The sequence below is a fragment of the Castor canadensis genome, chromosome 12 (genome assembly GCF_047511655.1).
Source record: "Castor canadensis chromosome 12, mCasCan1.hap1v2, whole genome shotgun sequence".
Lineage (NCBI taxonomy): Eukaryota > Metazoa > Chordata > Mammalia > Rodentia > Castoridae > Castor > Castor canadensis.
In genome coordinates this window covers 100964727-100988937 of record NC_133397.1, presented here as the reverse complement: position 1 = coordinate 100988937, position 24211 = coordinate 100964727, and the positions used below count along the sequence as shown (strand labels likewise).

General features: G+C 39.2%; 2 protein-coding genes across 2 annotated transcripts in view; both read left to right on the top strand.

The window, feature by feature from the left end:
* LOC109675501 (uncharacterized) overlaps positions 1-16226 on the top strand; it is a 56723-nt gene extending 40497 nt beyond the window's left edge. The window contains exons 7-8 of the mRNA XM_074049043.1: positions 1699-1801; positions 15470-16226. The gene's annotated coding sequence lies outside the window, so the exon portion shown is untranslated. The remainder of the gene's footprint in view (positions 1-1698; positions 1802-15469) is intronic.
* Positions 1-24211, top strand: part of LOC141414740 (NBPF family member NBPF3-like) — a 74001-nt gene that overhangs the window by 37333 nt on the left and 12457 nt on the right. Inside the window, exons 2-4 of the mRNA XM_074049042.1 lie at positions 18333-18609; positions 21285-21537; positions 22275-22489. Of these exons, the coding sequence (XP_073905143.1) occupies positions 18492-18609; positions 21285-21537; positions 22275-22489 (586 nt within the window). The 5' untranslated portion in view covers positions 18333-18491. The remainder of the gene's footprint in view (positions 1-18332; positions 18610-21284; positions 21538-22274; positions 22490-24211) is intronic.

Sequence of the window (24211 nt, the reverse complement as noted above, 5' to 3'; positions counted from 1 at the left end):
TCTTATCTCTATTAATCTCTTCTCTTTACTCTACTTTTCTCTATCTTTATTCTTTAAAGCCTCACTCCTTTACATTTCTTTAAAACCTTGCTTCTAAAGACTTCTTTAAAACCTTGCTTCACTATTCTTTAAAATCTCTTTTCTTAGACTCACTCTGTCCCATGTTTTCTCTTAGTTCTTCTTTAACATAATCTCTCTTAAAGTCTTTGCCCTCAGACTTGCACTGTCCATCAGTCTTGCACTGTCCTATGTTCTCTTTAGCTTTTCTTTAGCTTAGCTTTCTGAAAGCCTATGTGTAAAGCTCTCGGTGCATACTTGCACTGTCCCATACTAGCTTTAGCAGTTTCCCTTCAGCAATTCTTTTCCCTTCAGCTGCCCTCCCTTCAGCAATTCTTCCTTTAGCAATTCCTTTCCCTTCAGCAATCCTCCATTCAGCAATTCATTACCCCCCAGCAATTTCTCTTTAGCCAAAAAACCCCCATCCAAAAGCCTCCCTTCATCCAAAAACCCTTCCTTCATCAGAAAACCTCTTTTCATCCAAAAGCCCACCTTCATCCAAAAAGCCTCGCATCCTCCTTCAGGGAGTCTTTTATACCCAGTGGTAAACCAGGAGGTGAAGCAGCAGTTCTTGGGGATGTGTGTGACATTGTAACAAGAGGAACCTGAGTTCCTGCTTCTAAACAACTTAGGAAAAGCAGCTGAGTTGCATCTCGCCTTCTTGCTTTCTTCTGCTGTTGGAGCTGTGCCAAATCCCAGCCTACAGATTATTTGACATAAACATCTTAGGAAAAGCAGCTGCTCTGCATCTTATGTCCTCATAGGCTTCCCCTACTCTGCTCTCCACAATGTGGGATTGTTGATAATGATGGGTTAAAAGGAAAATGAGAAACAAAAGTCCACTCCTTAGTCCTGGTGTAGATTGCCCTTCCCCAAGGCATCAGCAGGATGCCCAAGCTGAAAAGGGTGAGGTAGTCAGCCTCACCTCCCTGGTGCAGCCTTTATCCTTGATCACTGATGATGCTATGTAGGAGTTTGGCTGCACCACAGGAAATGTATAGAGACAAAAGTAGTTTGAATGCTAATCAGGAAATGAGAGGACTCTGCAGAAAGGTACATTAACCATCCTATTCACCACCACCAAGCCAAAAGCAAGACACAGCAGTGCAAAGCAAATTTGTGTCTGGACAGGGGACACTTGGGGGCGAAGGCATCCCCAGGCATCAGTTTTTCTTAGGCATTTTTGTGACTATACACTTTTGAAGGGCATGGTCCTTTCAGAAATCAGAATTTGAAGTGAGCATAGGTACCAAACTTACTATCCTCACTCTACTCACAATGGGTAGACACAAACAACAACAAATGCTGAGTCACTTCAGCCTTATAGTTTTGCACGTTATTAGTGTTTAAAATACCATAAATTGTGACTATTTGTTCCTGCAGTTTCCACACTGTTGGTGGGAATGTAAATTAGTGCAATTGCTATGGAAATCTGTATGGCGGTTCCTCCAGAATGTAAAAGTGGAGCTACCATACCTGAAAGAATGTGCACCAGGATATGATAGAGCACTGTTTACAGTAGCCAAGCTTTGGAAACAGCACAGATGGCCCAAAAACTGGTGAATGGGTTAAGAAAATGTGCTATATATACACAGTGGAGTACTATTCAGCTGTAAAGAAAGATGACATTATGTTTTGCAGGTAAATGGATGGAACTGGAGAACATCATGTTAAGTAAAGTAAACCAGGCTCAGAGGTCAAAGGTTGCATGTTTCTCCTCATATGTAGAAGCCAGACCTATAAGGTAAATGTGCACCTGAATATATATATGTATATATATGATACTCTATACATATAAATACACACACACACACACACACACCACATATATAGAGAGAGACAGAGACAGAGAAAGACAGATGAAAGAGAACAAATGAACATAATTATATTAATGGGTCTGACTGAGGGAACTACAGGAGGTGAATGAATCTTAAGAAAGTGACAAATTTTGAAGTATTGCATCTATGAATGATGTTAATATAACACAATTGTAAGCTATTGGAAGATATGGGAGCAGGACAATAGAGTAAGTAATGGAAGAGTTATTCTGATCAGAGCTTGATATACACATGTCTGAAATGCCAAAGTGAAACCCCCTTGGACTACCTATATACACTTTTAAAAAATGAAAGATTGGAAGGTCAAACAGGTCCTTTCCAGGGATGGATACCAATGGCAGGAGGAAGGCCATAAGAAAAGGATGAAGGATGGTGAATATGGTAGATGTATTTTGTACCTATGTATGAAAAGGGAATAATAAAATCTGTTGCAATTGTTTTAAGAACTCCCAGAAGGAGGATGACAGTGAACAGTGCAAGGGGTGAATCTAACTAGCATATATTCTGAGTACATATGTAAAAGTTACAATGTAGCTGGGCACCTGTGGCTCACTCCTGTAATCCCAGGTAGTCAGGAAGTAGAGATCAGGAGGACCATGGTTCAAAATCAGCCCGGGCAAATAGTACATGAGACCCTGTCTTGAAAAACCCATCACAAAACAGGGCTGGTAGACTGGTTCAAGGTGTAGGCCCCAAGTTCAAACCCTAATACTACCTAAAAAAAGTTTGTGTATCATTGCTGTGTAATTATTGTATGCTAATAAAAAATGTTATGAGAAATTACCAAGAGGGTGGTTGATAGAGAATCTGGTGGAGATAGAGTGTTATTGCAAGACCCTGTAAGCCAGGCTGAGGTGGTTCCAGTGCACTGTGGGAACCATCAGAAAAACCCAAGAGACTCAGCTGCATGCTTTACAGCACCAACAAGGGCAGCACCATTTGCTCCCAAGCCTACCAAGTGACCCTGTTCCACGTTAGCACTCAGAATGCTGCTAGAAGTTGGTCCTCACTTGGTTCCACTACTGGGCTCAAGCAGTGATTATTGCAGCTAGATTCTCCCATTGGTTCCTTTTGGTTTCATCTTCCACTAGCCTTTTTTTGTTTATTAATTGCTGCAGTGTTACATATAGAGTTGGACATTATAAACTCATGGAAAGCTGTGCACTTGCTGTGCTCCAAGAAGGAACTAAGAATAAATGCAGCCTTAATTCTTTTTTTTCTTCCTGCTTCATCTCCTAATGCAAACTATGTTTCATTTGAATGATCCTTGGGCAATGGAGGTCATAGGGCTGCTAACAGATGGGATCCTTTTAACTGGCAAAATGCTAATTGTTTTTGGATACTGAATTCTAATCTCCTCATCTTAAAAAATTAATCATGTGCTGTATTATGTGAATAATTTGTGGGTTAAATACTTGATTACCTTCAAATTTATCATGTTTTTCTCTTTTTTTTTTGCCTGAACATTTTTTAGGAGAAACTAAACAAAGTTATTCTTTATATTTTCACAGAACTTCTCCCAAACAAAGATTATTGAAGCTGTTTTCCAAAAATCTTTTTACCTTTTAACATTTTCAGGTTTCTGGCAGAATGTTATACAGCTAGTATACTCAAATATATGACAATTATGGTAATTTCTGACAGCATATTCATCTGCAAGAATCTTGTTTAGTCATGCACTGCAGAATGACCAAAATGGTCAATGATAGGTCATGTATATGACAGTGGTCCCATAAGATCGTAATGGAGCTGAAAAGTAGCACAACACATTATCCACTTGTTTTTGTCAATAGTGTTGTAACAAATAAGTTTTATAAATACATAGTGATGTACTTATGTACAGTACATACATGATAATAAATGACTTAGTGGTTTATGTATTTACTGTGTTTTCATTTTTACTATAGAGTATGCTCCTACTCATTATTTTAGATAAAGAGTATGCTGTTTCTTAAAAAATTATTAGCATATAATAATTGTACAAAGTGAGGTGTTTCATTGTGATATTTCCACATATACAGATAATGTACTTTGATCCTATTTACCCCTCTATCACTCTTTATTACCCTACAACCCTTCCTTGTTTTTAAAGTTTCTTACAAATCTTTGCTGTGTTAGGCCTGGAACAGCTCCATACATTCCATATTTACTGTGTCTCTTTATTACATCAAGAAGCAATATGGAATGTTTGACCTACACTATTGAGGTTTGTATTTGCACAATGATTACATTGCCTAAGGATGACATCACCTAATGATGTTCTCAGAATGTTTCCCCATCATTAAGCAATGCATGACTGTACTTAGTAAACTTACTGAAATTAGTCCTTTATGATTTAGTCCTTTATGGACAGCTATTATAACATCTTAGTGTTAAAATCATATTTGACAGGTTATTTGGTCCATTCATCTGGGACACAGATTTTTCTTAGCTATCTGATTTCAGAGTTAATTTTAGTGCTTATATGTTAATAATTAAGTTGTTTTTCTTTCATCAAGAAGATAAAGGTCTGTGAGAAGTCCACATGTCAAATTTACTTTGTTATGCTTTTAGTTCTTTAAAAAGATCATTCACTAAAATTTTTCCTGTAATTATGAATTCCAGCTTTGTCAGTGATGTTTATTGTGTTCTTAGTTGGTGGCTAATAGTGGACATATTTGGAAAATTTCTGCTCTTTACTAACAGTGTGTATCTAATTCTCAGCTACTCTATGATTATGATTGTTTCTCTTCTGAAGGTTGGTGTGTAGATAGAATTTTATTAATAATTTGGTTTTAAATGTCATTTGAAATATCATATTTTAGCTTACCCAGTTATATTTCCTTCATTTAAAAATTTTTCCTGAAAGAATGTACCACTGGTACTTAGCAGCCATACTTGTTTTCTTGCCTTTTTTTACTGCTAAATTGATAATGAAACTGTCTTTGAAGTGAAACCATTGAGGTAAACCACAGAGAAATAATAGAAAGTAGTCTGTCATTATTTTTATATTTTATCTAGAAAGAGGGTTGTGTCATCATTAACCTGTTCTAAAATATTCCCTAAGGATTCTTTTTTTTATCACATTTTCACTTAATTCTTTCCACCAGAAAGACTCAGGTCCTGCTGCATGATTAGAATAATTAAATTTTCTATACCATCCCTTTTACAGTCTGTGTTCATAAGGTTATTAGTCTACAATAATGATTCTTGAGTATACTTTAAACTATGGGTTCAGATACTGTTTCTGTCTTCACTGTGCCATTTCAGAGCAGCAAAATGCTCAGTCTTTGATGAGAATGGACTATCTGAGTGCAGATCCTGGCATTGATCATCTGAGTTTATAAATAAATTTCTTATCAATGGGGGCCTTGTAAAAGGATTGCCTTGACACAAGTAATTTATGAATTAAAACATTAAATGAAACATATGCACATAGATAGTTCATGGGGACATAGAAAAAGTTTATGTGCCTAGTCCTCAGTAATTCATTGGGTAATAACAGATGTCCTATTTTTCTGGTGACTATATATCTCATTATAAACATTTGCCTGTTAGAATCTAATTTTATAATGCTATAAACATTTGCCTGTTGGAATCTAATTTTTATATGAACTCTACATATTTATTATTTTTGAATTCCATTTTGACATTTTCTGTGATATTTGTGATGAAAGTATTATTGAATTTAGTGCAATCTAGATGTGTTCTTTGTAGTTTGTTTCTGTTAATGAGTAAGGTTACTCCAAATCTGGGTATTAAAGATTTTTTTATTTACAACTTTTTGTGGATGAATATACTTAAGTATCTTGAGAACATGCATACATTATTTTTGGAATATTTCCTCATGGAAATAAATTCAAACTCAGTATTTATTGATTTTTCAAGAAGATGGGCAAGCATTCTTTGTAACATACTTGCCCCATTATGCTTCTGTCAATATGGCAGAAATGACAACATATTTCAGGGATTGAAGAAAAAAATTGGAGTATACCAACGGTTTGTATTAAAATATCTTTTCTTCTTAAGCCAGTTTATATGAAGAATAAGGCAAAAGATCTTAAATATCAGTTGGTAGCAGTCTGTGGAGTATCAGACATGAACCTTGATTTTAACAATATTTTTTAAACTTCAGACACAGAGAATAGATGTCATAACCAATGAATTGTACAGGTTTTAATCTATTTACATAAAGACAAGATGAAGATTTTGGAACAGGAAGTTTGTACAATAATTTTAACTTTTATCAAGTGGTCAGGTTCTTTTGTAGCTGCATGTCATTTAAGTCACTGTTTTTTTGTTTGTTTTTTGTTGGTACTGGGATTTGAACTCAGGTCCTCGTGGTTGCTAGGCACGCACTCTACCACTTGAGCCATGCTCTCAGCCTGTTTATACCCTTTTTTAAGATTTTCTATTTTTTATTATTCATATGTGCATACAATGATTGGGTCATTTCTGCCCCTTGCCCCCACCCCCTCCCTTACCACCCACTCCACCCCCTCCCTCTCCCCCTCACCCCCTCGATACCTGGCAGAAACTATTTTGCCCTTATCTCTAATTTTGTTGAAGAGAGAGTATAAGCAATAATAGGAAGGAACAAGGGTTTTTGCTAGTTGAGATAAGGATAGCTATACAGGGAGTTGACTCACATTAATTTCCTGTGCATGTGTGTTACCTTCTAGGTTAATTCTTTCTGATCTAACCTTTTCTCTAGTTCCTGGTCCCCTTCTCCTATTGGCCTCAGTTGCTTTTAAGGTATCTGCTTTAGTTTCTCTGCGTTGAGGGCAACAAATGCTAGCTAATTTTTTAGGTGTCTTACCTATCCTCATATCTCCCTTGTTTGCACTCGCTTTTATCTTGTGATCAAAGTTCAATCCCCTTGTTGTGTTTGCCCTTGATCTAATGTCCACATATGAGGGAGAACATACAATTTTTGGTCTTTTGGGCCAGGCTAACCACACTCAGAATAATGTTCTCCAATTCCATCCATTTACCAGCAAATGATAACATTTCATTCTTCATGGCTGCATAAAATTCCATTGTGTATAGATACCACATTTTCTTGATCCATTTGTGGGTAGTGGGGCATCTTGGCTGTTTCCATAACTTGGCTGTTGTGAATTGTGCTGCAGTAAACATCGGTGTGCAGGTGCCTCTGGAGTCACCTGTGTCACAGTCTTTTGGGTATATCCCCAAGAGTGGTATTGCTGGATCAAATGGTAGATCAATGTTTAGCTTTTCTTTTTTCCTTTATTATTCATATGTGCATACAAGGCTTGGTTCATTTCTCCCCCCTGCCCCCACCCCCTCACTTACCACCCACTCCACCCCCTTCCTCTCCCCCCCCTCAATACCCAGCAGAAACTATTTTGCCCTTATTTCTAATTTTGTTGTAGAGAGAGTATAATCAATAACAGGAAGGAACAAGGGTTTTTGCTGGTTGAGATAAGGAGAGCTATACAGGGCATTGACTCACATTGATTTCCTGTGAGTGGGTGTTACCTTCTAGGTTAATTCTTTTTGATCTAACCTTTTCTCTAGTACCTGTTCCCCTTTTCCTATTGGCCTCAGTTGATTTTAAGGTATCTGCTTTAGTTTTTCTCCATTAAGGGCAACAAATGCTAGCTAGTTTTTTAGGTGTCTTACCTATCCTCACCCCTCCCTTGTGTGCTCTCACTTTGATCATGTGCTCATAGTCTAATCCCATTGTTGTGTTTGCCCTTGATCTAATGTCCACATATGAGGGAGAACATACGATTTTTGGTCTTTTGGGCCAGGCTAACCTCACTCAGAATGATGTTCTCCAATTCCGTCCATTTACCAGCGAATGATAACATTTCATTCCTCTTCATGGCTGCATAAAATTCCATTGTGTATAGATACCACATTTTCTTAATCCATTCGTCAGTGGTGGGGCATCTTAGCTGTTTCCATCACTTGGCTATTGTGAATAGTGCCGCAATAAACATGGGTGTGCAGGTGCCTCTGGAGTAACCTGTGTCACAGTCTTTTGGGTATATCCCCAAGAGTGGTATTGCTGGATCAAATGGTAGATCGATCTCAAGCTTTTTAAGTAGCCTAAAAATTTTTTTCCAGAGTGGTTGTACTAGTCTACATTCCCACCAACAATGTAAGAGGGTTCCTTTTTCCCCTCATCCTCGCCAACACCTGTTGTTGGTGGTGTTGCTGATGATGGCTATTCTAACAGGGGTGAGGTGGAATCTTAGTGTGGTTTTAATTTGCATTTCCTTTATTGCTAGAGATGGTGAGCATTTTTTCATGTGTTTTTTGGCCATTTGAATTTCTTCTTTTGAGAAAGTTCTGTTTAGTTCATTTGCCCATTTCATTATTGGTTCATTAGTTTTGGGAGAATTTAGTTTTTTAAGTTCCCTATATATTCTGGTTATCAGTCCTTTGTCTGATGTATAGTTGGCAAACATTTTCTCCCACTCTGTGGGTGTTCTCTTCAGTTTAGAGACCATTTCTTTTGATGAACAGAAGCTTTTTAGCTTTATGAGGTCCCATTTATCTATGCTATCTCTTAGTTGCTGTGCTGCTGGGGTTTCATTGAGAAAGTTCTTACCTATACCTACTAACTCCAGAGTATTTCCTACTCTTTCCTGTATCAACTTTAGAGTTTGGGGTCTGATATTAAGGTTCCTGATCCATTTTGAGTTAATACTGGTATAGGGTGATATACATGGATCTGGTTTCAGTTTTTTGCAGACTGCTAACCAGTTTTCCCAGCATTTTTTGTTGAAGAGGCTGCTATTTCTCCATCGTATATTTTTAGCTCCCTTGTCAAAGACAAGTTGGTTATAGTTGTGTGGCTTCATATCTGGGTCCTCTATTCTGTTCCACTGGTCTTCATGTCTGTTTTTCTGCCAGTACCATGCTGTTTTTATTGTTATTGCTTTGTAATATAGTTTGAAGTCAGGTATTTTGATACCTCCTGCATTGTTCTTTAGACTGAGTATTGCCCCTGCCTATTCCTGGCCTCTTGTGTTTCCATATAAATTTAACAGTAGATTTTTCAATCTCTTTAATGAATGTCATTGGAATTTTGATGGGAATTGCATTAAACATGTAGATTACTTTTGGGAGTATCTACATTTTTACTATGTTGATTCTACCAATCCATAAGCATGGGAGATCTCTCCACTTTCTATAGTCTTCCTCAATCTCTTTCTTCAGAAGTGTATAGTTTTCCTTGTAGAGGTCTTTCACATCTTTTGTTAGGTTTACACCTATGTATTTGATTTTTTTGAGGCTATTGTAAATGGAATTGTTTTCATACATTCTTTTTCCATTTGCTCATTGTTAGTGTATAGAAATGCTAATGATTTTTCTATGTTGATTTTATATCCTGCTACCTTGCTATAGCTATTGATGATGTCTAGAAGCTTCTGAGTAGAGTTTTTTGGGTCTTTAAGGTATAGGATCATGTCATCTGCAAATAGGGATATTCTGACAGTTTCTTTACCTATTTGTATTCCTTTTATTCCTTCTTCTTGCCTAATTGCTCTGGCTAGGAATTCTAGTACTATGTTGAATACTAGTAGAACTAGTAGAACACTAGAGTGGAGATAGTGGGCATCCTTGTCTGGTTCCTGATTTTAGAGGGAATGGTTTCAGTTTTTCTCCGTTAAGTATAATGCTGGCTGTAGGTTTGTGGATATATAGCTTTTATAATGTTGAGATACTTTCCTTCTATTCCTAGTTTTCTTAGAGCTTTTATCATGAAATGATGTTGGATCTTATCAAAGGCTTTTTCTGCATCTATTGAGATGATCAAGTGGTTTTTGTCTTTGCTTCTGTTAATGTGGTTTATTACATTTATTGATTTTCGTATGTTGAACCACCCTTGCATCCCTGGGATGAAGCCTACTTGGTCGTGGTGAATAATCTTTTTGAAGTGTTGTTGAATTCAGTTTTCCATTATTTTGTTGAGGATTTTTGCATCAATGTTCATTAAGGAGATTGGCCTATAGTTTCCTTTTTGGAGGTGGTGTTTCCTGGTTTTGGGATAAGTATAATACTGGCTTCATAAAATGTGTTTGGCAGTTTTCCTTCACTTTCTATTTCATGGACCAGTTTAAGGAGGGTTGGTATCAGTTCTTCTTTAAAGGTCTGATAGAATTCAGCAGAGAATCCATCAGGTCCTGGACTTTTCTTTTTGGGGAGACTCTTGATTGCTGCTTCAATTTCATTTTGTGTTATAGGTCTATTCAGGTGATTAATTTCCTCTTGGTTCAGTTTTGGATGATCATATGTATCTAGAAATCTGTCCATTTCTTTTAGATTTTCAAATTTATTTGTATATTGGTTCTCAAAGTAGTCTCTGATGATTTCCTGGACTTCCATGGTGTTTATTGTTATCTCCCCTTTTGCATTCCTAATTCTACTAATTTGGGTTTTTTCTCTCCTCATTTTAGTCAGGTTTGCCAGGGGTCTATCGATCTTGTTTATTTTTTCAAAGAACCAACTTTTTGTTTCATTAATTCCTTGTATGGTTTTTTTGGTTTCTATTTCGTTGATTTCAGCTCTTATTTTTATTATTTTTCTCCTTCTATTTGTTTTGGGATTTGCTTGTTCTTGTTTTTCTAGGAGTTTGAGATGTATCATTAGGGCGTTGATTTGGGATCTTTCAATCTTTTTAATATATGCACTTATGGCTATAAACTTTCCTCTCAAGACTGCCTTAGCTGTGTCCCATAGGTTCCGGTAGGTTGTGTTTTCATTTTCATTGACTTCCAAGAACTTTTTAATTTCCTCTTTTATTTCATTGATGATCAATTCTTCATTAAGTAATGAGTTATTTAGTTTCCAGCTGTTTGCATATTTTTTGTCTTTACTTTTGTTGTTGAGTTCTACTTTTATTGCATTGTGATCAGGTAGTATGCACGGTATTAATTCTATTTTCTTCTATTTGCTAAGGCTTGCTTTGTGCCCTAGGATATGATCTATTTTGGAGAAGGTTCCATGGGCTGCTGAGAAGAATGTATATTGTGTAGAGGTTCGATGAAATGTTCTGTAGATATCTACTAGGTCCATTTGATCTATTGCATATTTTAGATCTTGGATTTCTTTATTGATTTTTTGTTTGGATGACCTATCTATTGATGATAATGGGGTGTTAAAGTCTCCCACAACCACTGTGTTGGCATTTATATATGCTTTTAGGTCTTTCAGGGTATGTTTGATGAAATTGGGTGTGTTGACATTGGGTGCATACAGGTTGATGATTATTATTTCCTTTTGGTCTATTTCCCCTTTTATAAGTATGGAATGTCCTTCTGTATCTCGTTTGACCAATGTAGGTTTGAAGTCTACTTTGTCCAAGATAAGTATTGCTACTCCTGCCTGTTTTCAGGGGCCATTGGCTTGGTAAATCTTCTTCCAGCCTTTCATCCTAAGCCTATGCTTATTTCTGTCGGTTAGTTGAGTCTCCTGTAAGCAACAAATTGTTGGATCTTCTTTTTTAATCCATTTTGTCAAACGGTGCCTTTTGATGGGTGTATTAAGTCTGTTAACATTAAGCGTTAGTACTGATAGGTATGTGGTGATTCCTGCCATTTTTGTCTTAGTTGTTTGAAGGTTTGATTGTGTGTGCCTAACTTGATGTTACTCTCTACTGTCTTGCTTTTTCTTTTCCTGTAGTTTGGTGCTGCCTGCCTTTTAATGGTTAAGTTGGATGTCACTTTCTGTGTGCAGAATGCATTGCAGAATCTTTTGTAATGGTGGCTTTGTGGTCACATATTGTTTTAGTTTCTGCTTATCATGGAAGACTTTTATTGCTCCATCTATTTTGAATGATAGTTTTGCTTGGTAGAGTATACTGGGGTTGAAGTTATTTTCATTCAATGCCTGGAAGATCTTACCCCACACTCTTCTTGCTTTTAATGTTTCTGTTGAGAAGTCTGCTGTGATTTTGATGGGTTTACCTTTGTATATTACTTGTTTTTTCTGTCTTACAGCCTTCAATATTCTTTCCTTAGTTTCTGAACTTGTTTTAATGATGATATGTCGTGGAGTAGTTCTATTTTGATCTGGTCTGTTTGGTGTCCTGGAGGCCTCTTGCTTCTGTATGGGAATATCTTTCTCTAGATTTGGGAAATTTTCCGTGATTATTTCGTTGAATATATTACGCATTCCCTTCCCTTGCACCTCTTCTCCTTCTTCGATGCCCATGATTCTCAAGTTTGGTCTTTTGATGGAGTCAGTGAGTTCTTGCATTTTCTTTTCACAGGTCTTGAGTTGTTTAATTAATTGTTCTTCGGGTTTTCCTTTAATTACTATTTCATCTTCAAGTTCTGAGATTCTGTCTTCTTTTTGTTCTATTCTGCTGGATTGGCCTTCCGTTTTGTTTTGCAGTTCTGTTTCGTTCTTTTTTCTGAGGTTTTCCATACCCTGGCAGTTTTCCTCTTTAATGTTGTCTATTTTTGTCCTGAGTTCATTTATCCGTTTATTCATCGTGTTCTCTGTTTCACTTTGGTGTTTATACAGTGCTTCTATGGTTTCCTTTATTTCTTCTTTTGCTTTTCAAATTCTCTATTTTTGTTGTCTTGGAATTTCTTGAGTTTCTCCTGTACATTTTGATTGACCTATCCAGTATCATCTGTATAAAATTATCATTGAATACCTGTAGTATGTCTTCTTTTAAATTATTCTTGTGGGCTTCATTGGTCCTTTGGCATAGTTTATCCTCATTTTGTTGGAATCTGGATCTGAGTACCTGTTTTCTTCATTCTCCTCTGGTTCCTGTACTAATTTTTTGCTGTGGGGAAACTGGTTTCCCTGTTTTTTCTGTCTTCCCGTCATTGTCTTTGGTGTTGTTACTGTCCCTGTACTGTGTGCAATTAAGTATTTTCTAGCTTGTAATAATAACAATGGTAATATTTAGAATGGAAGGGTGAGCTGAGATGGAAAGCAAGAAGTTAATGAAATGGGAAAAACAATTACACAAACTGGAGGGAAAACAGAACAAGGTATCAGACAAGAATATTTCAAAGGTATAAACTGGGAGCTTTAGTGTATTAATCGACAGTAAGCTGAACAGACATTAGAGAGACAGAGAGGATTGAAAATCAAAAAGAAAAAAGATAAGAATAAAAATAAAAAATAAGTAAATGAAAGAAAAATCTATTTATAAAAATGTATTAAAATAAAATGAATAAATAGTAAATTAAAAAAAAAACAAAAAACAAAAAATCCTCCAAGTTCAAATGCAGTGCAATCTCAGTCTCCAATCCTGGAGATGGTGCCTCAGATGTTGTTCTGTAGTTGTCTCATCAAAGGGGATGCATAAAGTAGAACAAAACTACACACACCCACACAAAAAAAACCCCACCACGTGTCCCAAGTTCAAATGCAATACAGTTTCAGTAAGTTTTTCAGCTTGCAGGTGTAATTCGGTTGTTCTCTTATCAAAGGTAGGGAGACAAAGAAAAAAAAAGAGTCTGGAGACAGTTCTGAGAATGGTATCTGCTACTGTGGCTTGCCTGCCTGCTGCTGTCAGCCTGTTGTTGCTGGAGGTATTATTTATGCAGATCTCTGGGGTGAGCTTAGCACTCACCTGGCCCTGTAGGCTTTGTTTGTTCAGAGTTCTCCTGTGCGGGAGCCTCTGCTACAAGCTTTCCCCTTTCCAAGCACTGGGAAAAGTGACACTGTGTCTGTGTTCTCAGGCCTGCGTGTTTATTTACAGTTCATGTGGGAGGTGGGTCTTCCCCCCTCTCCTGTGCAGTTCTCCTTCCACCACCACTTTCACAAGCTTTCCTGCTCCTGATTACTGGGCGGTGCTGCTGTTCCTGCCAGCCACCATGTTTGTTTACAGCTCATGTGGGAAGGGGTCTTCCCTCCTCTCCTGTGGAGTTTTCCTCCCTCTGCCACTCTCACAAGCTTTCCCGCTCCTGGTTGCTGGGCGCACACCCCTGCTCCCACCAGAGGCTCTCCAGCCCGCCCGGCTTGTTTATTTACAGTCCCAGGAAGGATTCCCTTCCCCCAATCTTTGGTGCTCAGTGCACCCCACACTCTTTCCTGCGTGTCTTATTTGTTCTTATTGCTTATTACTCAGTTTCTCTTTTTTTCCCTGGCTGGAGGTCAGTCTGTCCAGGGGGGCTATGCTGCTCTGGCCCAGGCTTGTCTGTGGGAGTACCGCGGTACTGTGAAGCTCACCTGTTTCACGTCTTCCCAAGCCATCTGGGCGCCAGTGACTGGTGGCCCGGGGGCCCTCCTGGTTTCTCCGTTTAACGTGAAGTGGAGATTCTCTGTGCCGGCTGGAGATGTGGAGGGGTCAAAGTTATGCCTTTTCTCAGTGATTATGCCTGCAAAATGTGTCTCCAGCGTCTCTCCAAGATTTCACTATAGGAGGCTCGCTTTCTGCTTCCTCCCTCTAGCTGCCATCTTGGAATCCTCTAGTATGTTATTTTATATCACCTTTTGGTATATCTTGCTATCTGGCCTTATGTCATCTACCTTTATTGTTACTCTTTAAGATTGCTTTCACTGTTCTTCATCTTTTGCATTTCTATATATATCAGCTTGTCCATTTTTACAACAAAATGGTAGCATTTTTATTTCATTATATTGACATCTTTATTATATTAAATTTTTATATTCATATAGTTGGTATATCTATTTAGGATTAGTTTTGTAATTTTCTGCATAGAAAATTAGCTGTATTTTTATTTATTCTCAAACTGTTATTTGATATTCTTATATTTTCTATTTTCATGTACATAGAAATATTGATGTTTATATTGAACTTTTAAATATTAATCTTGCTATTTGTCTATTAATGCTAGTAGTTTATAGATTTTTAAACAAATTTTCTTTTAGTTAGTAATATCATCTGAGACTGAGAGTTGTAGTTAATATTTCCTTTGCTTTATTGTTTGGTTTTGGTGGCTCTGGAGTTTGAACTTCGGGCCTATACCTTGAGCCACTCCACCAGCCCTTTTTTGGTTGGTTTTTTGAAATAGGAAATTGCGAACTATTTGCCCAGGCTGATTTTGAACCACAGTCCTCCACAGTCCTTTCTTCCTCCTGTGTAGATAGGATTATAAGCATGAGACACTTGCATCTGGCTACTTTGTAAAATTTTTAAAATCAAATTAAAGAACTACTTCTGGTTTGCTGAGAGTTTTCTTTGTCATAAACTTATGCTGAATTTTTCATCCTTTTTTGACAGTATGATGTATTTATTTGTTTCCTAATTTACAGGATTACATTAATTAATATGTGAATGTTAAAATCCCTTTTACTCTTCAATCTACTCCTATTCCCTTCTTGCTTTCATTTTTTTTACTTCCCCCACTATGGTTCATGTCATTGTCACCAGTGGATTTTTAATTTTAGCCTTGATTATTTCTTCTTCTCTTATTTGGCCATTTAACAACATTTCATTTGAACATTTTCTCCTTGAAATGATCCACTGAGTTTATGTTGGCTTTCTTTGTTTTCTTTCTACTTCTTTATTCTTTCTGTTAGTAGTTCTTCCTTCCCTTCTAAATTTTAAAGACTCTCTTTCTGATGCTCAAAGGCAAAGATGAATGCAAAATGAAGGCCAACATGCCAAACTTTTCTCCTTCTTTTAGGTAATCATGTACCCAAGTAAGGAGTTGATGCTTTTCAGCAAAAACAGTTCAAACACCTGCTACACCTGAAGACCCTCGGGTTCTGCAAGGCTTCCCAGTACCTGCCAAGGACAGAGATATTGAACCACTGCCTGATTGAGAAAAATGTGATGGTTCCCTGCCTAACCCTCTTGTGACTATGTGGGCATGGTGTCCAAACCCCCTCCCCCCCCCGGGCTGCCAAGAGCATCAAAACAAAAGTTTTAAGAAAATGTCACAGCCAAGAGGAGCTTAAGTAGGGCCATGATAACCAAATGTAATGTGCTAGTGAAAAGCCACTAGGAAAAGCTAACTAAATATAAATAAAGCATGAACTTATCTATACTGGTTCACTGACTAAGAAAAATGCAGCACAACAATTTAAGATGTTAATAAAGAGGAAGTAGACATAGGATCTGTGGGAGGTCTGCACTATGTTCCTGATAATTTCCATGAATCCAACTGTTCTAAAACTGAAAGTTTATTTAAACGTGTTTTGTACATGAGGATTTTTAAATTAAATTGATAATGGCAGAGTTGTTCTGGAATTAATATGTTTGAGTGGCACATCCCTAACTTCTAAATTTTATTTCATTCATTCAACAGATATTTCTGAAGTCCCTCTGTAATAAAACAGTATATTAGGTGCTGACTGAACTGAATTGCACATCGCTCCTCTATGACAATAGCACACATTTCAATTCTTTTTCAAGTCATTAAAGTGTCAACCAAAACCTTCCATTCCTTCCTGCCTCTTCATTGGATTTATCACTGTATCAATGCACTGCTTTACCAAAGAGTGTGAGGGTTGGGGAAGCATGACTCCAGTGTAGAGCACCTTTCTAGAAAACAGATGCAGTCAGAATTGCTTCATAATCCATGGAAAAGATGGAAGAAATTAGGGTAGGGGAGGGGAAAGGTAAGGCTCATCAAAGGACACACCCAGAAAGTCAAGAAATTCCAGGGGTAAGCCAGAATTTGCCACTAAATTCCATGTTTTTTCTGTAAACTGAGGTGTCATCCATATGCCTTCTGGCATGTCTTGTTAGAAAGCTAACATCACTCTGAAAACTTTTCTGTTCTAGCTCTCAAAGCAGACCTCACAGATTAATGTAAATTCATTAAAATGCAGATTTTAATTCTGTACAGAAAGGATGGTTTGGGGTGCTCAGATTCTGTATTCCTGACAAGCTTCCAGGTGACATGAATGATGCCCTCTTTAGCACATGCTGGGTGACAAAGGTTTCTAGTGGGACCTAGGCATACATATAATACAAAGTATAAACTTGTAAATAGCTTAGTAGTTCCAGTAATTTTCACAAAATCCTGGATCCTTGCTAACCCTAGAATTGCCTTGTCCATTTTATAACTCTTTTCTGTTCTTTCAGATGCTTTTGTTGTTGCCTTGTTTCTTGAATTTGATTTTGAGTTGCTCATTGCAAGTGCAATTTCTTAGCCTAGAAGACCATTGTCCTCCTTCTGTGAGACTAACATTTAGTCAATTTGTGGAAGTCTATCTAATTAAGTCATCTCCATTGTTCCCTGGGACCCATTCTGCCTGCTCCTTCCTTTGTCCCAAGGCAAGGTTTTAACCTATAGCAGGACAGTATTCCTTTGTCCTGCAGCAGGCTGTCCATTTATTCCCTTCATTTATTAACCTCCCTCTCTGGGTCTCCCATCACAGTCTTGGCCCTGAAAGCATTTTGACATTCCTGAGGTGGCCCAGGAAACCAGGAGACAGGGGCAGGTGCTCTGGGAATCTTACCTGGGGCCATGTAGCCAAGATGCGCAAGTGCCACCTCCAACACAAAGTGGCAGTGCCTAGAGAGGCAGGCCGTGGTGGCATGCATCCAAGGGTCTAGAGAGTCACATCAGGGGACAGCCAAAATGTAACATCTGGGGCTCAATGGGGCAGGCTTTGTGTTGACCTTGTGACCTTGTTGGTTGAACAGCCATGGTGCCAGTGTCCCAGGGAGGTTGGAGTGCATGGGCTGAGCTGAGAAGGGCACAGGGATCCCTGGAGCTGTCTCCCTGAGCAGGGCAGTGGGGCAGTCTGGTGCTCTGAGCACCTCTGCAGGCCAAGAGGAAGGGAAGGAGGGCAGGAGAGGACCCAGGTAGCTGTCTGCAGTGGGGATTCCCTTCCTGATGTAGCCCCATAGTCTCCTGCCAATGTCATTCCTGTGATGGTGACCACAGAGCCACTGGTGGGAAAAACCACCAGTGAGCACTTCCAGGGAGTGCCATGGTAACAAGGCTGCTAGCTCAGGGGGCAGTGGTGGCCATGCCAAGGGCAAGGAGCACAAGACCATGGTGGGGACCAGAAATGACCCCAGCATCTTCAGCCTGCCAAATGTCAGGGTAATGTCTCCCCTCCCATGTCTAGGGAAATCCATCCAAGACTCAGTCCCTGCCCCAGCTACTAGGTCCTCATGCCATGAAGGGGTCCTGGCACCCACAAAGGTCTTCACCCTGAATGTCCCTAAAGTGGTTTCTGGGATGAAGGTATCAGGTGGCATGTGCCCTCCTCTTGCCACCTCAAAATAGGACCTAGAGAGGTGGAGTTCTTGATTTTCCAGGCTCTGACTACTCCAGAGCCACAGTTGAGAACATGTGCACTGGACACATCCTGGCCACCAGCCCAGCCTGGGTTCTGATCTTGTGCAGGGTGCCCTCTGTGACCCTGGCTCATTTCTTCGTCTCTGCCTCTGGTGGCTTGGTGCATGTCTTTGCTGACAACGTCTTACCTGTACATCGTCTTTGATCTTCCAAATGGGCCACACATGGATCCTCATTTTGCATGAAAGCAAAATGAAGGCCAAGATGCCAACCTTTTCTCCTGTTTTAGGTAATTCATGTGCCCAAGTAAGTCAATGCTTTTCAGCAAAAGCTGTTCAAGCACCTGTTACAGGATGACTCTGAAGACCTTTGGGTTCCACAAGGCTTTCTACTATCTGACAAGGAGGGAGATATTGAACCACTGCCTGATTGAGAAAACTATTACTACATGGGCATGGTGTCCAATACACCCTGGGCTGCTGGAGCCAGAGATACCAAGCAGAGAGCATGGGAAGAACACAAGGAAATAGTCACCACCATGAAGTTAAGTCCACAGGAAGAAACAGGTATGCTCCTCTATCCTGCCTACAAGTGGTTGAGAAAGCAGCTTAGGATTCAGAATGTGGATACTGTAGTCTCAAATATGGGTGCAGAGATAATTGAAAGGTGGAAGAAAACCTGAGTCATAGACCCTCAACCTTCAGCAGCTACTCCTTTGGTCTGGAAATTTCTGGGCACCATATAGCCTCCCAAATCCACCTGCACACATCTCAGTATCAGAGTATTCAGACACTTCTAACTCCTGAGTGGAGAGTAGACATGGTTTCCCCTTAGACATTAGATTGTTACACTATACATGTTCACTGGATGTTGTGGTTGGATATGAGGTACAACTCTCTCAAATGTTATGTGCTGAAGGCTTGGTCCCCAGCTGGTGGCACTATTGAGAGGTGATAGCATCATAAGGACAACTGAGAGAATGAGGAGGTGGCTCAGGGCATCACTCCCTCTCTGCCTACCCCTCTTACCCCAATCTCAGCTTCTCTGTCACCAGACCCTGTTGTACCCTAGACTCATGCCCTTGATCATCTATTACTGGAATTCAACCACAAGTCAACAGCATTAAGTTAATTCACTCACACGACCTATTGAGCAATGATGGGCCCTGTTTGGTCCAATATGTGGGACCAATGAAATAGGATAGTTATAGGTCTTCCCAAAATAGATGCTCACAGCATGTACTCAAGGTTATATAGATAACCATTTTAATCACTCTGTAAGCTTGGTGAGAGCTCTTGTGGAGCTAGGATGTAATTCATAAGTAACACATTAACTGGTGTTCAGTAACATTAAAAAACAAAAATAGCTGGTGTGTGGTTGCATATGGAAGGTGGAGACAGAAGGATCATGAGTTTGAGGTCAGCCTGGACTACAGAGGGAGACCCTGTGTCAAAAATCTAGAAAACAGCTGGGTGCTGGCGGCTCATGCCTTGTTATCCTAGCTACTTGAGAGTCTGAGATCAGAAGGCTCATGGTTTGAAGCTATCCTAAACCAATATTTCCAGAAACTCCATCTCCAAATAAGCAGAGAAAATGAGCTGCAGGTGTAGCCCAAGCATTAGAGCTGTCCTACTTTGCAACAATCTATCAATAAATAAAACAAAAACAAAGACGCAAAACAAAACAAAACAAAACAAAACAAAACAAAAAAACAAGGAAAAAAATATAAATGAAACCAAAACAGCCCAACATAGAAAAGTAGATTAAGAAGTAGAAATGGCACACTTGGCTTGGGTTTGATGAAAAACCAAGATCTGCCCCAACGAGAGAAAAGAAACCAACATAGAAATGCAATGTATGGAGATGTGACTCATGCAGTAGAGCTAAACCAAAGCCCAGAGTTCAAATCTCTATTCGTATGTATATTATATATATATATATATACATAATATAAATATGTAATATATATATATGTATATGTATATTTTTCAAAAGCAGACTATGGAGAAAAAATAGGGTGGTTGATATGCTCACAGTACATGAATGAATATAGATATCTTAAACTGGCCAGGACACCATGGGAAGGGGACAAAGGGAGGAGTGAAGAAGACAGGTATAGATGAACCAATTGGGGATGTAATACATATATGCATGGAAATAATAAAAGGAAACTCCCCATGTAGCTATCCTTATCTCAAACTAGCAAAAATGTCATGTTTCTCTTTTCATCTACTGTGGATTTTCTTCTACAAAATCTGAGAATAGGAGGGTGGAAAGGTTTTCCCTGGGGGTGGGTGTTGGCACAAGTGAGAAGGGGTGAGGTGGCAGAGAATGTATACAATGTAAATACTGTATACACATGTGTAAATGCAAAAACAATACCTGTTGAAATTGTTCCAGGAATCAGAAACAGAGCAGTGAGGGGGTGAATTCAAGTATGATATATCTGTTACATTGTAAGAACCTTTATAATGTACCCCTACCCCTCGCAATATAAAAATAATAAATAAATAAGTGAAACCTGGAGTGATAAAGCACAGAAAAATTTTAATCACTAGTAATTTATTCTCTTAGCATCATACATAGCTCTGTGTTCTACATGTTTTAACCCAGTTAGGTATAAGGGGAGAATATTCACATAATACATGACACTTGTACATCAGCAAAGTTTTACAGTTTTCATTTGACAAAAAGCCTTGTAATACATGCTCTAATGTTAAAGAAATGGACTTCTGGGTAGATGTGAAGAAAGTGTAATTTCTTGCAAGCCATTTCTTTGATGATTTTGGCCATACATAAGAATAAGCAATGAGGCTTAGTTTCTTAGGAAAGAGAGGTGGCACAAGAGCGCACAGCTATTGAAACTAGCAGATGACCAGAAAGCACTCAATAGTAACTCCCACTGGGATCAGATACCTGTTATGTTTCAAACTAGGTTGACAGTTGGGAGGCAGGAGACATTCCATGACAGCCTCCACATTCTAATTCTGTTACTGCTGCTCCAGGACATTGCCTGGCAGTCTGGGCCCTACCTCCCTCACTCCTTGTGGAGTCTGAGCTATAGGTAGTGCCTTTGGATCTTAATTCTGGCATCCTGACCCTTCTTTACAGGGTTAAGGACTCTCAAGTGGGGTGTTGGTCAACTTTCTCTCAACAGTAAGTTAATAGTTACAGTTACTGTCATCCTTTAGACCTGATGACACCAGTCTGAGTTCATGTGTTTTGGTTTTTTTCTCCACAGTCCCTGGCTTGGATTCTTTTGCCACAAACACCATCATGGAAGATTCTTCCAGCCCTTTTTCTGCTTCAAGGACAGAAATGAACAACCTAGAAATCAACAAGAAATTGTGTTTTCAGCTTGAGGAGGCAAAACAGCAGCTCCGAGACCTCAAAGAGAAGCTTCTTATATCTGAAGCTACTGTGTATTCCTTGGCCAACCAGCTGTGGAAATACAGTAAGTTTTGTAGGTTGGTAGTCACTCAAGTGGTGAATGAGTGAGTCATTGGTGAATTTGCTTACATTTGAGCCTGATTTCTCCTATGGGACAATTAAATGTAATCTAGTAAAGACACTGGGAAATTAAAATGTGAAATCTCTAGACAAAGCTTGGCGTTGGGGCAATATTTGTCTTAGGGAAGACACTGCAATGTGTTCAGCTATCCACTGGGACAGATGTGTCTGTCTTAGAGTGTGGAGACTTCAAAGTCATTGAGCCTGTACTGGGAGAGAAGCTGCAGCCTGAGGAGGGGGAGCTGACAGAGACACTGATGCTCACTGAGAAGCTGAGGTAAGGGGGCTCTGTGCAGGGCAGGAGGTTGGCCCATGTGTGACTCTGAGATAAATGTCAGCTGGGGGAACTAAGAGCTAGCCTGAAGTAGGAGACAGTAGAAAGTCACCCCCCCCAAAAAAAGTTCATGTCCAAAAAAATGTCCATTGCCAAACAAGGAGGTGAAGGGACATGTTTATTATGGAGATTTAGGACTGTAGCTGGTTTTGGTCACAGAGTGGACCTGAACACTACGGAGGAATCTTACAGCAGAAATATTTTCTGACATAGGGGAAGCTTTTTTTCTACCTGCCTTTTTCTTTTGCCTCCGACAGATCACCAAACACATGCTGGAATTCTTCCAAGGGCTCATGAGGGATATTCTCACAGACATCTCTGTCAAAGCCTATACAATCTATGGTGTAACTCTTTGCAAGTTTCCATTTTCTGTCTGTTCTACCTCAGGGAATCCAACATCCTCCTCAAAGACCTGGCCCAGAAGCTGTTCCAGTCAGAGCAGAAGTTACAACAGGGGAGAGATGTGTCATTTCTCCTCAGTCAACATCTCAAGGACCTCCTCACCCAGGATGACAGCAGTGATGAGCAGGCACCGGGCTTCCAAGAGCAGCTGGCCAAGGGATGCTGGCTAGCTGAGTGCCTTGTCCTCAAGCTCAGTCCAGGTGAGATGATCACAGGCCCTGATTTCACCCAGCTATGTGAGATCCCCAGCTCACAGACACTCCACTTACAAAATGACTGTTACCAGCTGTTTTGGTTTCCGGGTTAATTTTTAGGTGAGGGCAAGAGCAGGACTATCTGCATGGGAACACAAAAGATAAATGCACAGTGTGGAGGTCATAGTGTCTACCTCCTCTATCATCCTCTCTCTGATGGATCATGGCCTTTGATGAGGAGGGCAGTATCTCTCCAGTGTTAAAGCAGAAGGGGGACATGACAGGAGAGAGCTTCTTAGAGTTAAAGTTGTTCCAGACTAAGAATAAAAGCTTCCCAGGCTCAGCCTATTTGTTTTCTTTCTAATTCTGGGCAATTGATCATTTTGTGTTTCCTAAAATTCAATCTGATCTAAAGAAAATGGATCACATAGTAGCTGTAGTCATCATAGATAGGAATGGAATTTTCCTGAATGCGTTTATAAAAGTAAAGACCCTCATTCTTTGGGGCTTCTTAGGTACTTTTGGAAGACACAGAATTGTATATACACTCCATAGCAGTGACATGGGAGAGTTCTATGGTCCTAAAAGTCCACCTTACTCCACCTATTAATTCCTACCTCCCTTACCTAGAACTCCAAAGAATCATATCTTTTTTCTTTTCTCTTTTTTTTTTTGTTGGAATGGGGGTTTGAACTCAGGGCCTACACCTTGAGTCACTCCACCAGCCCTTTTTTCTGATGGGTTTTTTAAAGATAGGGTCTCATGAACTGTTTGCCTAGGCTGGCCTAGAACTGTGATTCTTCTGATGTCTGCTTCCTGAGTAGCTAGGATTACAGTTGCAAGCCAGCAGTGCCAGGCAAAAATCATCTCTTTATATATTACCAGCCACATTTATAAAGATTTTTTTCTCCCAGTGTGTCCTTTCTCTTTTAGTTACCTTAACCATGTATATCACAGAACAGAGGTCAATTTTAACAAAGTGACTTATCCATTCTTTCTTTTGTGAATTGTGCTTTTGGCAATGTGTCTAAACACAAACTCACAATCACCTAGATTTTGTTCATCATCTTTGAGCATTGTATAAAAAGATGGTAGGCTGGAGGTGTAGAAAGAGGGTTTGCCAAGAATGTGCAAGGCCCCAGCACTGGGGCAAAAGACAGTTTATGGTTTACACTTGAGGTCTGTGATCCACTCTGATTTAATATTTGTGAAAGTTATAAGGACTATATTTAAATCTATTTTTGTGGCTTCTGAATGTCCATTTGTTCCAGTATCACTTGTTCAAAAGATTCCTTTTGCCATTGCATAGTCTTTTCTTTGATAAGTGTCTTTGTGAGGATCTCTTTCTGAGTGTATGTTTAATGGATTCTCTCAGGAGTACCACCATTTCTAGGTTACTGAAGCTATGTAAGAACTCTTGAATTTGGGCAGTGTCTGTTTGTTGACTTTGCTCTCTTTCAACATTGTCTTTTCTGGGTCTTTTGACATTCCCCAGACACTTGAGATTTTGTGTTTGCTATCTTCAGAATAATCTCTTGATGTTTTCATTGGAAGTGCACTGCATTGATAGGTCGAGTTAGGAAGAAGTGACATCTTGACAGCATTAAGACTTCTCCATATACATGGAAAATCACTTTATATAGGTAATCACTGAGGCATTTGGTCTATTTGTCCTTATCCTTACCCTTTTTCATTTGGATTCTCTACTCCTTTTTTAAAATGAATGTT